This window comes from Hippopotamus amphibius, chromosome 10 (assembly GCF_030028045.1).
Source record: "Hippopotamus amphibius kiboko isolate mHipAmp2 chromosome 10, mHipAmp2.hap2, whole genome shotgun sequence".
In the NCBI taxonomy this organism is placed as follows: Eukaryota; Metazoa; Chordata; class Mammalia; order Artiodactyla; family Hippopotamidae; genus Hippopotamus; species Hippopotamus amphibius.
The window spans coordinates 117296339-117309285 of NC_080195.1; the positions used below are offsets into that span (position 1 = coordinate 117296339).

The window sequence follows — 12947 nt, forward strand, 5'->3', positions numbered from 1 at the left end:
GCACACTGAGATCACTGATTTTAAACCTTACCTACAGCATCAATACCTAAGCCTGGAAACATTTCTCTAAGCACTGCTGTAGCAACACCCCACAAATTTTGATGTCATTTTTATTTTCATTCAGCTTGAAATATTTTCTAATTCCCCTTGTGCTTTTATTTTTTATTATAGATGATTTAGAAGTGTATTGTTTCATTTCCAGATATTTGGGATTTTCTAAGTCTTTTTGTTACTGATTTCTAATTTCACTCCCTAGTGGTCAGAGTATACTCTCTACAGTTTCAATCCGTTTGAATTTCTTGAGACTTGACTCAGGACCCAGCACATGGCCTCTCTTAGTGAAAGAGCTCTGGAAAAGAATGCCGGGAGCTATATAGATGCCAATTACTCTATAATTGAAGAGTATAGAGTGGCTGAAGTTCTGTCTAGAGTTGCTGAGACAAGTACTGCAATCTCCCACCACAGCTGTGTGTCTGTCTAATTCTCTCGAGTCCCACCAGCTTTTGCTCCGTGTATCCTGCAGCTTGGTTATTAGGTGCTCACACATGTCAGATCTCACACGTCAGATGGCCACACCCTCTTGATGAACGGACATTTTCATTGTTAGTAAATGTCTCTTTATTGCTGGCACTATTCCTTTCCCTGAAATCTACTGAAATTAACACAGCACTTTTTCTTCTTGTGTTTTTATGTTATGTATTTTTCTAAACTTTCACTTTTGTCCTGTCTGTATCTTTGTACTAAAAATTTCTGTGGACAACATAGATGGGTCATGCTTTTTCATCCAATGTGGCAATCACTGCTTTTTAACCAGAGAGCTTTACAGTTAATGAAATTATTTCAATGGTTGGTGTATTAGTCTTCTAGGGCTGCCACAACAAAGCACCACCGACTGGGCGGCTTAAGCAACAGACAGTTACTTTCTCACAGTTCGGGAAGCTAGACGTCCAAGACAAGGTGTTGGCTGGGCTGGTCCCTCCTGCGGCCTCTCTCCTCGCGTGCGGACTGCCCACCTCATGTGGTCTTTCCTCCGCGCGTGTGTTCCTGGTGTCTCTCTCTCTTACAAGGACAGCAGTTCTACTGGATCAGGTATCACCGTTATGACCTCGTTCAACCTTAATTAACTTCTTCAAGGCCCATCTCCAGACGCAGCATCACACAAGTTCGGGGGGCGGGAGGGGCACAATTCGGGCCATGAGAGTGGGTTTAAGGCTGTTACCTTATTTGTTTTCTATGTCTCATCAGTCCTTTGTTCTTCTCTCTCTTGCCTTCTTTTAGGTTATTTTATCTCCGTTATGAGTTTACTGGCTGCGCCTCTCTTTTTCAGTGGTTTCTTCTAGGCTTTACAGTGGGTGTCTTTTGCTTATCACAGTCTACCTTTAAGTGATACACCACTTCACGCCCCAGGTAAGGGCCTCCGTCCTGCTGCAGCATCCTTTCTGTTGTTTTCTCATCTTTTGCTTCTCCTTATGTCAAAACCACCATTATTTTTGCTTTTAAAAGTTAATTTTAAAGAAAAAAATGTTTAGACAAAGGAGGAAAGCCTTCTATACTTACCATACACTTCCCAGCTGGTGCTCTTCATTCTCCGAAAATCAGGGTCCTCCTGGTACCTTTCCTGCATCTAAACGACTGAACATTTCTCGTAAGGCAAGGCTGCTGGACAACTCCTTCACCATTGGTTTGTCTGGAAATGGACTCCTCTGCCTTCATTTGCTTTTTTTTTTTTTTTAAGTTTTTTGGGGGCTGCATTTTGGGTCTTCATTGCTGCACAGGGGTTTTCTCTACTTGTGGTGAGCAGGGGCTACTCTTCACTGCAGAGCACAGGCTCTAGATGCGAGGGTTTCAGCAGTTGCAGCACACGGGCTCAGCAGTTGTGGCACACGGGCTTAGTTGCCCCTCAGCATGTGGGATCTTCCCGGCCCAGGAATCAAACCCGTGTCCCCTGCATTGGCAGGCGGATTCTTAACCACTGCGCCACCAGGGAAGTCTCTCTGTTTTCTCTGAATGTGTAATGTAAAGTTTACCAGCTTTTTTCCTTTCAACATTTTGAAGACGTCATTCCACTGTGTTCTGTTCCTGACAAGAAGCTGTTTGTCATCCTTGTCTTTGCTCGCCAGAACCTGACGTGCCTGTTCTGTTTGTTTTTGAGACTTATTCAGCCTTGATCTTCATCCGCGTGATTATCACAAGCCCTGAAGGGGGTTTTGGTTGGTTTTTTGGTCTACATGTCTGCTGAGAGCTTCACAGGTCTGTGGGCTTATCTGTCTTGTGTTTGGGAAAATTTCAGCCACGGTTACTACAAGTGTTTTTCTGCCTGACCCCCGCCTTCCCTTCCCCCTTTCTAGGACTCAGACTACACGTGTTGGACCACTCAGTACTACCCAACAGGTCTTCTGGCCACCGTCAGGCCATTCCAATGCTCACCTCTTCCTGGAGAGCAGGCCCTGCTCCTCCACATTCCCGAGAACCAGGGCATTGGGGAATGAGCGGCCGCAGGTTCGCTGCGTCCTATACCCACGTGTGGCCTGGCTGTGGGACAGGCATCTGAGGCTGCCTGAAGCCACCAGAACCACTGTTCTCCACCATGTGCAACCCGGGTCTCGAACAGCCCCTGGGTCACACTGCCGTGCGAGTAAGGCTGGAAGTCGCGTGTCAGGAACAGTCATCAGATAGAAACTAATGGCTGAATTATTTTCGCTGAAGAAAACAAGTACCTCTGGCGTTATCATTCTCACCCTCATCTTGAGTGAAGAAAGAGGGTTTTTAAAATAGCACCAGAAATTCCAAGTGAAAATACCACGCACATGTCCTTGAGGAGAGTCCAAGGTCAAGGAAGACCTGCTGCCCCAGTGCCTCCAGTGAGTCTAGCAAGCTCTCTAGAGCTGCGCCTTCGGCTTCCTACAGCTGCCACTTGGAGGGCGGTTCTTGTCAATCCTGCTGTGACCAGACGTCCCCTCCCCACCATCAACAAGAAAGTCGAGCACCGAGGCCAACAAGAGTGAGCGAATCAAGCTCCTGGCAGGTACCTTGTATGCAACGTCCCTCCCAGGCCCCTCTGACTTTCTTGCCTTCATGTCCCCTTGTCTTGTTTCTAACCTCAATTTCTTTTTGGAACAAAGGGAAATATAAATAACACTTTACATTGCAGATGGAGCCATGAAAACAAGTCAAGCTGCCAATTAAGCTGTACTCAGCTGTGAAAGGAGAATGAGGGGGCAACAGCTACGGCATCAATGTTTAAACATTTTTATTGCCCAAAGAAAATTTTAATCTCTGTGTCGACACTGGTTATGTTCAGTAAGGAAGGCATTTTCCTGGAGATGAGTCTCCATTGTGAGCTAAGCATTTCCAGTTAGAGAATCCCTCAAAGGGTCAGACCTGCCGTTCATGTCCTGGTGAGCAAGAAAAGCTAACCCGGCTCCGGAGGAGATGCCCCAGCGCAACGTTCACAACTTGCTCCTGGTAACCACAAGCAGAACAGCTTCAGTTCAAGACACAGCAATCATTCACCCAGCACAGAGAACCTGATTTTTAATCAGGGTGAAGCAAATATCTTCCCCTCAAATAACTGGATGTGCATCCTGCCTGTCTTGGAGCAGTCGCTCTTGTTCCCTGAGACTGAGGGGTAGTGGTCCAGCATCCAGCATGAGGCACGAGGGACCCCAATCCACGACGGTTTCCAGGATAAGACCAAACACATGCATGACAAGCCTCTGCCTAAGGGACTCAAACGTCTGTGTATTAAGGTAGCTGGTGAGACAGGTGACTTTCAGGAATGTTTCAGTATAAAAGTGGATTTAAAAAAAAAAAAAGGTGGATTTTCATTTCTTTTGTGGAAGCTTTATGTTTCCTCCAGATCTGGTCATGGTTGGGCAGTGCCACTGCAAGGAGCAAGGAGCAGGCCGGCAAATGACTGTCTGTGCTGCTGGTGCGGGAGCAGATCCCACAGATCTCATAGGCGCCCAGCACCGCTCCTTCAGCAAAGCAAACCCTCATTTAAAAACATCTGGGGAACGTGCTGACATTCAACGAGCACCGGCTCAACACCACAGTGCGGCAGCGGGCGGAGCGGTGGGACCTGCCTGTGCGCACACACGCCCAGCCCTGCGGGGCCCAGAGCGGGCAGAGCACCACTGGGGTGGGGGCAGGAGGGCGGTGGGGGTGGGCGGCTCAGGCAACTGCCAGAGTCAGGGACAGTGCTCGGGGCCATGAGAGCCGTGGGGGCAAGGCCACGCACTGCAAACCTCTCCCTAAGGGTTCTGGGCGGCAGTGGCAAGAGCAGGGGGCACCCCGGTGTCTGTCCGTCTGTCCAAGGAGGATGGTCTGCTGGGGGAGCGCAGCCGGGACTGCCGTCCGACGGGGAGGTGGCACAGGGTGACAGCGGGTGGAGGAGGCCCTGGGGCGGGCGAGAAGCAGGTGGGCCGCTGGGGCGCCCCAGGCCTGGGTTTGGCACTCGTCAGAGCTCTCGGTGACTCTCACAGACACACTCCCGCTCATCCTCACAGGTCGGAGGTGACTCCAGGACCTGGATTTTCCATCCTGGGTCCCAAGTCCACGCAGGCCAAACCAGACGGTTCAGAAGCCAGGGGCAGTGCCTGGAAATCTGACCCTCCCGTTAGCTTAGAGCACAAGGCGGGCGTGAAGGTCCCCGACACACAGCAGGGCCCGTGCTGCGGGGCCACTGACGCCCCCTCACCCTTCCTCGCACTCGGCCTCCTGTCTGTCATCACGGGACGATCCTAACCTCTGGAGGGAGAGATGTTGGAGCCCCATGGGCTGGCTGAACTGCAACACGGAGGTGGCGAGCTCGAGACCCGGGGCAGGGCCAGCGGGTGGCCACTGGGACAGGAGGCCCGGCCTCCACCGCCGGGCTGTTCGGGGAGGCTGTCATGCCCCTCAGCCTGAGACAGAGGCGAGAAGAGCCGGTCCTCAAGGGCCCAAGGCAGGGTGTGAATGAGGCATGGCTGCTCCACCCCCGAGAACGTGGTCGCTGGTCAGGAAAGCCCTCCCAGCCCCGCGGCCACAGCGAGGATGCGTGCCACGCCAGGCAGCACCACGGAACGTGCTGCGCTTCGTTCAGCATCATGCCCCGCCCCGTCCCCTCCCTCACCTAAGCTCGACCAGCTGTTCTTAGAACTAAACCTACATTGCAAGCTGTGTCTGAAGATAGCTGCCCCGCCCCTGCCACAGGCCCGAGCTCAGGACTCCCGCCGGAGAGGACAGTTAGGGGGCTGCCTCAGCCTCCCCAAGGTGCCCCAGCCTCGCCTGGAACGCGCATGGCCAGCCCTGCCCCCAGGTGCCCACAGACGTGCTCTCAAGGGTGGCCGGCGAGGGCGCTCTCCGGGTGCAGGCGGGAGAAGCGCCCAAGGGCCCAGATGGGGAAGACATTTCTGTAGCTCGTGTAGCTGATGGCACAGGACTTGTTGAAGACTCCAGCGATGTTGCCCTGAAAGGACACGGGAATTAACACAACAGCTCCACCAGGTGGCTGGACGGCTCCCTAAACCGGGACCCTGGCTGAAGGGCTGGACCACAGCAGGCAGACCTACCACCATCCCAGCTCTCAGACCCCAGACCCTGCAGCAAACCCTCCAGCCCAGCCCGCCAGCCCCTCACAGCCCCATCAACCCCGGACGCATCCAAGGAAGGATCAGCCTCACGTGACCTTATGACCCCATGCCCTCCCACACTTCCTCCTGAGTGAGGGGCCATCAGTGCTCTGGCCCGTGGGCCTCTCTCCCACCAGCTCTTCTCTGACACCACCAGCCTTGCCGCTGAGCCAGTGCTTCCGCTGCAAACAGCCCAGGCCTTCAGCACCCGCCACCGTCACAGACCTGCTTCCAACACAGGCCACTCGCCGGTAGCGTTTGGGACTCTCAAATCACCAGGGCGAAACCCTGCCCACAAGTCCCCGTGAGGGATGTGGAGCCAGGGGGGTCCGTACCTGGGGCCAGTCGCCATTGGGCAGCTGTTTTCCAAGCAGGTAGCTGACTCCTCTCTCCAGAGCAGCTATGTCAGGGTGCCTGCGGGGAGAGGGGCACTGAACCCTCCTGCCGCCACCCTGCACGAGACCACCTCCAGCTGCAGAGAGACCTGTGTCCTCACCCTCACACAGCCAAGCACAAGGACAAGCATGTGAGATGCTGCCTGACGACAGACCCGGCCCACCAGGCCCGCCGGGGACAGTCAGCCCACCAGACACCCTGCGAAAACAGGAGATGCCGGCAGGGCAGGGGCGAGCGGACAGGAAGGCAGCACGCACGTGGCCAGGTGACCAGTCCCTGCCACAAGGTGCTGCTCTCCTGTCCACCGGGCCACTGGTCCTCAGGGCCCTCTGAGGCCACCGCAGTCACATGTGCTCAGCTCGCTCGTCCCAGCCCATGAGACACCAGAAGGCTGGATGGCTCAGGATGGAGCTCCGGCCCTGCTCCTACCCACACTGCCTGGACGTCCTCTGAGGGGTTTTAGGGAGATTTCCCAAAGGCCCCACCCAACAGCAGCACAGCCTGGGACACACCGTGCACACCCACGTGCACACATCTGCGTGTGCATGCCATGTGCAAGTGCCCGAGCACGTGTGTGGCTTAGGGACGGCCGTGGACACACAGCACCTGCAGGACACACCGCACTCGGACGCCTCCCCCAGGCCTCGCCCCGCCCCCTGCTGCACGCAGAGCTTGGCCACTGAGCCCGCCCAGGATGCCAGGTCACTGTCCTTCCTTCGCCTGACCCCGCGGCTCCAAGACAGGCCTTGTCACCCGCACCTGACCGCCATCAGCCCCATCAGGGCCCAGCTCGTGTTGTGGATCTGGGACTGGGTGCTCTGCACGTAGCGCCGCTGCTCACAGGACTCGAAGTCCTCCCCCCAGCCTCCATCCGCCATCTGTCGCGACAGCAGGAAGTCGCAGGCCTGGGAGACCTCCGCACAGGCAGCCCTGCAGAGACCAGCAAGACACGAGACGCCGTCATGCCGGGCGAGGTCCCTGCCCCCTTCTCACCCTGGCCAGGCCTCCTCAGGGTCACGGAGAGGGGCACGTGGGCCCCCCAGACTCAGGCCCACTGCATGGTGGGACGTGAAGGGGGACAGAGGCGCCAGCACCGCAGGGTTGTTGGAAGGTAAAAGGAGATGCCATGCAGCTGCAGACGGCCTCCCGGACGTGACACCCACCCAGCAAAGCAGCACTGGGAGAGGAGGCTGGAGACAGGTTGACCTGAGGCCTCCTCCCTTCTCTCAACCCAGCCCAACCAGTGTCGTGGCCCCCAGGCCACTCCTGCTCCTACTGGGGTGGGGAGCTTGGGTGCAAGCAGGTGAGCTGGGGAAGGGCAGAAGGCCAGAGGCTTCCCTCCCCCACAAGAGCCAGCAGGCTCTGGAGAGTAGTGAGCCATGGTATCTCATACATTTTCTGGAATACTGACCTTATCTCACTGTATAAAAACATGTAAAAACACCCCCAAAATCAAACATCAAAGGGAGAAACACCCCCAAGCAGAGTGTCATGCTGAGGGGACCCCCATCCCACCGAGGGGCAAATGTCTGCACTCACCCATCGCGGTAAGTGTGCCCCATGCAGGCGAAGGCTTCCAGCCCGAACCAGGTGCCATAGGTGAAGCACACCGCCCAGGAGCTGGAGGAAGACAAGGTGGGGAACAGCACCCGGCCCCTGAGCTCTCGTTCACAACAGGGTGCAAGACAACAGCTACAGGAACACCCTCCAGCATGGGGGCGTGGAGAGGGGGTGCAGCTGTTTCCAAGAAAAACATCCACAGAGCCGTCAGCACTAACACAGACCTGTCCCACCCGGCCTCCGTGGACGGCTCCGTGGACAGCTCCGTGTGCTGGGTCCAGACCCAGAAAAGGGTAGAGCCATCAGGCCACATGCACTCCTAACACCCCCACCACACCGCCTTAGCCACACACTAAGCGATGACCACCGGGGGAAGGCTGGGCACTGGGAAAGGAGCGAGGCCCGCCAGGAACACGTCCAGAGACCTGGGGCAGCACAAGACCCCACCCGCGTCTGCATGCACAGGCGTCACTCACCCTTCCCAGGAGCCATCGGCCCTCTGCTTCTGCCGGCAGAACTGCAGGCCCTGCTCGAGGGTCTCCCTGGAACACAGCAGGATGGCCTGATGAACATGCCAGCAAGATAGCAACTTACCACCACTTCTTGGCCTTTTGGCTAAGATCAAGTGAAGACAGCAACTTACCTGCTACCCCAAATCCCCCCCACTCTACAGCCTCAAAAGAATGCTCATGGTCTCCCTTAAAAATATGTGAAAACACAGAGTTGAGAGAGGAGAGACAAGGTTGAAGAAGCAGCAATTACAGGCCACAGGAGGGGAGTGAGTGGCAAAGAAAGGAGGAAACTACGGAGAGTGAAACCTCAGGGACGAACCCGCATGAGAAGCAGCTGCAAACAGGGTATCACTGAAAACAAGGTCAGTGACGCAGGCTTGAGTAAATCACATGAAAGAAATGTTAAAATAAAAAAAAAATGAGAAAGAAAATGATATATTCAGAGGACAAAGAAGATCCATCACAGGTGTAACTGGTGCCTCCAAAGAAGACCTGATTGTCTGAATACAGCCTTTAGGGTACCCCCCCACGATGCTCACTTGCCTCCGGGCACTCAGCCCGCATCAACCCTCCTGAGCGGTGGCCCCGTGATCTGTTTGTAGCCAGCAGATCCCTGCACAGTTGAGGGTTGCTGCTTCCAGCTCCCAGCTGGCTGACGGACAGACTCCCTGGCTCCGCTGACCCCTCCCTGCTGGCTCTCATGGAGCCGCCATACAGGGGCCTCATGGCAGGAAACCAAGGGTGGCAAGGAAATGGGGCCTGAAGCTGACAATCCGCAAGGGGTGGAAACCTGCCAACAACCACACGCGCCTGGGTGGACCCTCAGTCGAGGCTCAGGTGAGGCCCCACCCTGGCCAGCATCCTGACCGCAACCTGGAGAAATCCCAGAGCAGAGGACCCAGATCAGCTGCGCCTGTACTCCTGACCCACAGAAACTGCGAGGTGATGAACGTGTGTTGTTTTGAGTCTGTAGTAATATTTTCACTCAGCAAGAGATACTAATACAAAGGATGAAGGTACAAATAAATAACATTAGCAATAAAAGGAGTGGTATGACTATAGCTTTAGCACAAATTAAAAAGTGAAGAGAAAACAAGAAAAACTCAAGCAATAATTTGAAAACTTAGACAAAATGTACAAATTACTCAGAAAATTAACTTATCAAAACTGCCTCAAGAATAAAGAGCCTGAACAGTCCTACAGCTACTAAAGTTACGCATAAAAAACATAAGCTTTTTTTGCCCAGCAAAAGAACTCCAATTCTAGACGTTTTATAAGTGAATTCTACTAAATTATCAAGAACAATCATTCTAATCTTATGTAAACTCTACTAAGGAACAGAAAGAGGAAGGAGTTCCCTAGTTCATTCTGGGAACTCAACATAAGCTTCTCAACCAACCAGGCAAGTGATACAGTATGTATATTAACACACATATGCGGAATATAGAAAAACAGTACAAATCAACTGGTTTGCAAGGTAGAAATAGAGACACAGATGTAGAGAACAATCATATCGACACCAAGGGGGGAAAGCTGGGGTGGGGGTGGGGGTGGGGAATGAATTGGGAGATTGGGATTACCATATATACATTACTAATAAGAAAAAAATATATCGAATTGTACACTTTAAATATATGCAGTTTATTCTATGTCGACTATATCTCAATAAAAGTTCTTAAAAAAAAAGAGTGATATGGTAAAGTAAAAATTTCAGGCTGTTCATTAATGGACACAGATGCAAAAATTCTAAATTAAATCTAAATTAAATACTTGGAAACTAAATACAGTAGAGATATACCAATACTAAGTGAGGTTTATCCAGAAATGCAAAGGTGTTTTAACATTAGAAAAATCTAAAGTAATCATCTACAATATTAACAGATAAAGGAGATATACGAGAGTGAGTCAAAAATTATCTGCACCCTGGCTGTAGACTTTAATTAACTTTTAGAAAAGACAAATACATCATTTTTCGACATAATCTCCTTGCTTTTCAATACACTTTGTCCATCTGTCAAGAAGCTTTGGTATTCCCTCATTAAAAACTGTTTTAGGCTGAGCTGAGAGCCACGAACGCACTGCTGTCTTCACTTCGTCATCAGACGTGAACCTTCGTCCTCGTAGGGCTGCTTTCAGGGGACCAAACAGGTGAAAGTCCAATGGAGCAAGATCAGGACTATAGGGAGGATGCTTTAACACCTCAAAACGAAGTTTCTGCAGAGTGTCGACAGTGTGAGCAGAAGCGTGCGGACTGCATTGTCATGCAAGGTCACAACACCCTTGGAGAGCAGTCTTCTCCGTTTAATCTGAAGTTTAGGCCTCAGCTCTTCAATAAGCATCTCTACCAATTCATACACACTTCTTCGTGACAAAACACTTTCTTGATACTGCACACAGTCTTCAATAAATAACGGCACCAGGTATACCCTCAGACCACAAAAAATGAATCACTACACGTTGCTCTTCTTTCATGCAAATCACACGTGGGGCATTCATTTCTGCTCGCACCACAGTTACAAATGAACTGATGTAACACGTTCACACCTGCAGAGCAGTGACTGGGGGGACAGTAGCCTTGAGTATAAAGTGCTGATAAGACAGTGTGGACAGAAGTTTTAATATAACTGGAGTGCGGATAATTTTTGACTCACCCTCATATAATCATCTCAATAGAGACAGGAAAATCATTTGCTAAAACACAACACCCATTTACAACACAGAGAAAAAACAACTTAGCAAACTAGGAAAAGAGCTTTGTTAACCTGAAAAGGGATAACTACCAAAAACCTACAGCAAATGTCTTCTTTCATTCCTTTTTTTTTTTTGGCCACATCGCTTGGCCAGGGATTGAACCCAGGCCCCCGGCAGAGGAAGCATGGAGTCCTAACCACTGGACCGCCAGGGAATCCCCAAGTGTCATTCTTAATGGAGAAATATTAGAAGCATTCCCCTTTAAAACCAGGAAATATGGGACTTCCCTGGTGGCGCAGTGGATAAGGCTCCACGCTCCCAATACAGGGGGCCTGGGTTTGATCCCTGGTCAGGGAACTAGTTCCCACATGCTGCGATTAAGAGTCTGCATGTTCCAACTAAGGAGCACGCCTGCTGCAACTAAGACCCAGTGCAGCCAAATCAATATATTTTTTAAATTAAAAAAATAAAATAATAAAACCAGGAAATACAACAAAAATGCCACTATTAACACTTCTACTAAGTAGAATACTGAGGGTTTTAGCCAGGGCAATGAGACAAGAAAATAAACTATAGGCCTATGGATTGAAAGGAAAAATGTCATTTAAAAGTGATATGAGAAAACCCAAAAGAATCTACAAGCAATTAATTAGAATAAAAAGAGTTGACCAGATGGATTCACTGGTGAATTCTACCAAACATCTAAGGAAGAAATGATTCCATCTCTACAATCTCTTCCAGAACAAAAACAGAGGGAATTCTGCCTAACTCATTCGATGAGGACAGCATACCAAAAAGAGACAAAGACATTATAAGAAAGGAAAACTAGGGACTGATATCTCTCAGTAGCACAGATATTAAAAATCCTCAATAAAATATTAGCAAGTCAAATTCAAGAATGTATAAAAAGAATTACATACCACAAACAAGTGGGATCTATCCCAAGTACGAAAGGCTGATTCAGCATTCAAAAATCAATTAATGCAGGACTTCCCTGGTGGCGCAGTGGTTAAGAATCCGCCTGCCAATGCAGAGGACATGGGTGTGGTCCCTGGTCCCAGGAGATCCCACATGCCGTGGAAGAACTAAGCTCGCGTGCCACAACTACTGCCACAAATAATTTTTTTAAATAAATTTATTTATTTTTAAAAAATCACATGATCGTATCAATAGCTGTAGAAGAAAAATTTGACAAAATCTAACACCTAATCATGATTTAAAAAAAAAAAACAAAAAACCTTTCAGCAAACTAGGAACAGAGGGGAAGTTCCTCAACTTGATAAAGAGCAGCCAAAAAAACTTACAGCTAACATCATACTTAATGGTGAGAAACTAGATGCTTTCCTGCTAAATCAGGAACAACAATGTCTACTCTCACCACTCCTATTCAACTTCACACTGGAAGTCCTAGCTAATGCAACAGGATAAGAAAAGGAAATAAAAGGAATACATATTGGGGAAGGAGAAATAAAACTATCTTTGTTCACAGATTATATAATTATCTATGTAGAAAATCCCAAAGAATCGATCAAAAAACTCCTGGAACTACTAAGCAATTATAGCAAGGTTGCAAGATAGAAGGTTAATATACAATAGACAATTGTTTTCCTACCAGCAATGAACAATTAGATTCTGAAATTAAAATTAAAATACCAATTATTAGCGCAAAAAAATATTTAAATACTCAAGTATAAATCTAAAAAAATACATACAATAGGGACATATAGGAGGGAAACTATAAAATTATGAGAAAAGAATCAAAAGATCTTCCCAACTTGATCTATATATGCAACACAACCTCAATCAAAAGTTCAGCAAATTATTTTGTAGATGTCAACAGATTCCAAAGTTATATGCAGAGACAAAAGAAACAGAATAGAAAACACACTATTTAAGAGGAATAAAGTTGGAAGACTGAAACTACCAGACTTCAAGTCTTACTCTAAAGCTATAGTAATCAGGACAGTGTGGTATTAGTGAAAGAATACACACATAGATCAATGGAACAGAACAGAGAGCCCAGGAACAGACCCACACACACAGTCAAGTCACTGTTGACAAGGGAGCAAAGGCCATCCACAGGAGAAAGAAGAGTCTCTTTGACAAAATGGTAATGGAACACTGAGCATCACATAAAATATAAATAAATCTAGACAGAGACCTTACACCCTTCACA

At 49.8% G+C, this 12947-nt stretch overlaps 1 protein-coding gene across 6 annotated transcripts in view; it reads right to left on the reverse strand.

Moving 5' to 3' along the window:
• Positions 1-3239: 3239 nt before the first annotated feature.
• Positions 3240-12947, reverse strand: part of LSS (lanosterol synthase) — a 42248-nt gene continuing 32540 nt past the window's right edge. For 2 of the 6 annotated variants that reach the window (XM_057697076.1, XM_057697079.1), the window contains exons 18-22: positions 8045-8110; positions 7548-7628; positions 6768-6938; positions 5948-6026; positions 3240-5449 (exon numbers count right to left, since the gene is read on the reverse strand). In XM_057697076.1, the coding sequence (XP_057553059.1) occupies positions 5318-5449; positions 5948-6026; positions 6768-6938; positions 7548-7628; positions 8045-8110 (529 nt within the window). In that variant the 3' untranslated portion in view covers positions 3240-5317. Of the gene's footprint in view, positions 5450-5947; positions 6027-6767; positions 6939-7547; positions 7629-8044; positions 8131-12947 lie in introns of those variants that run through there. The other 4 variants (XR_009047727.1, XR_009047728.1, XM_057697077.1 and 1 more) reach the window with 4 other exon arrangements.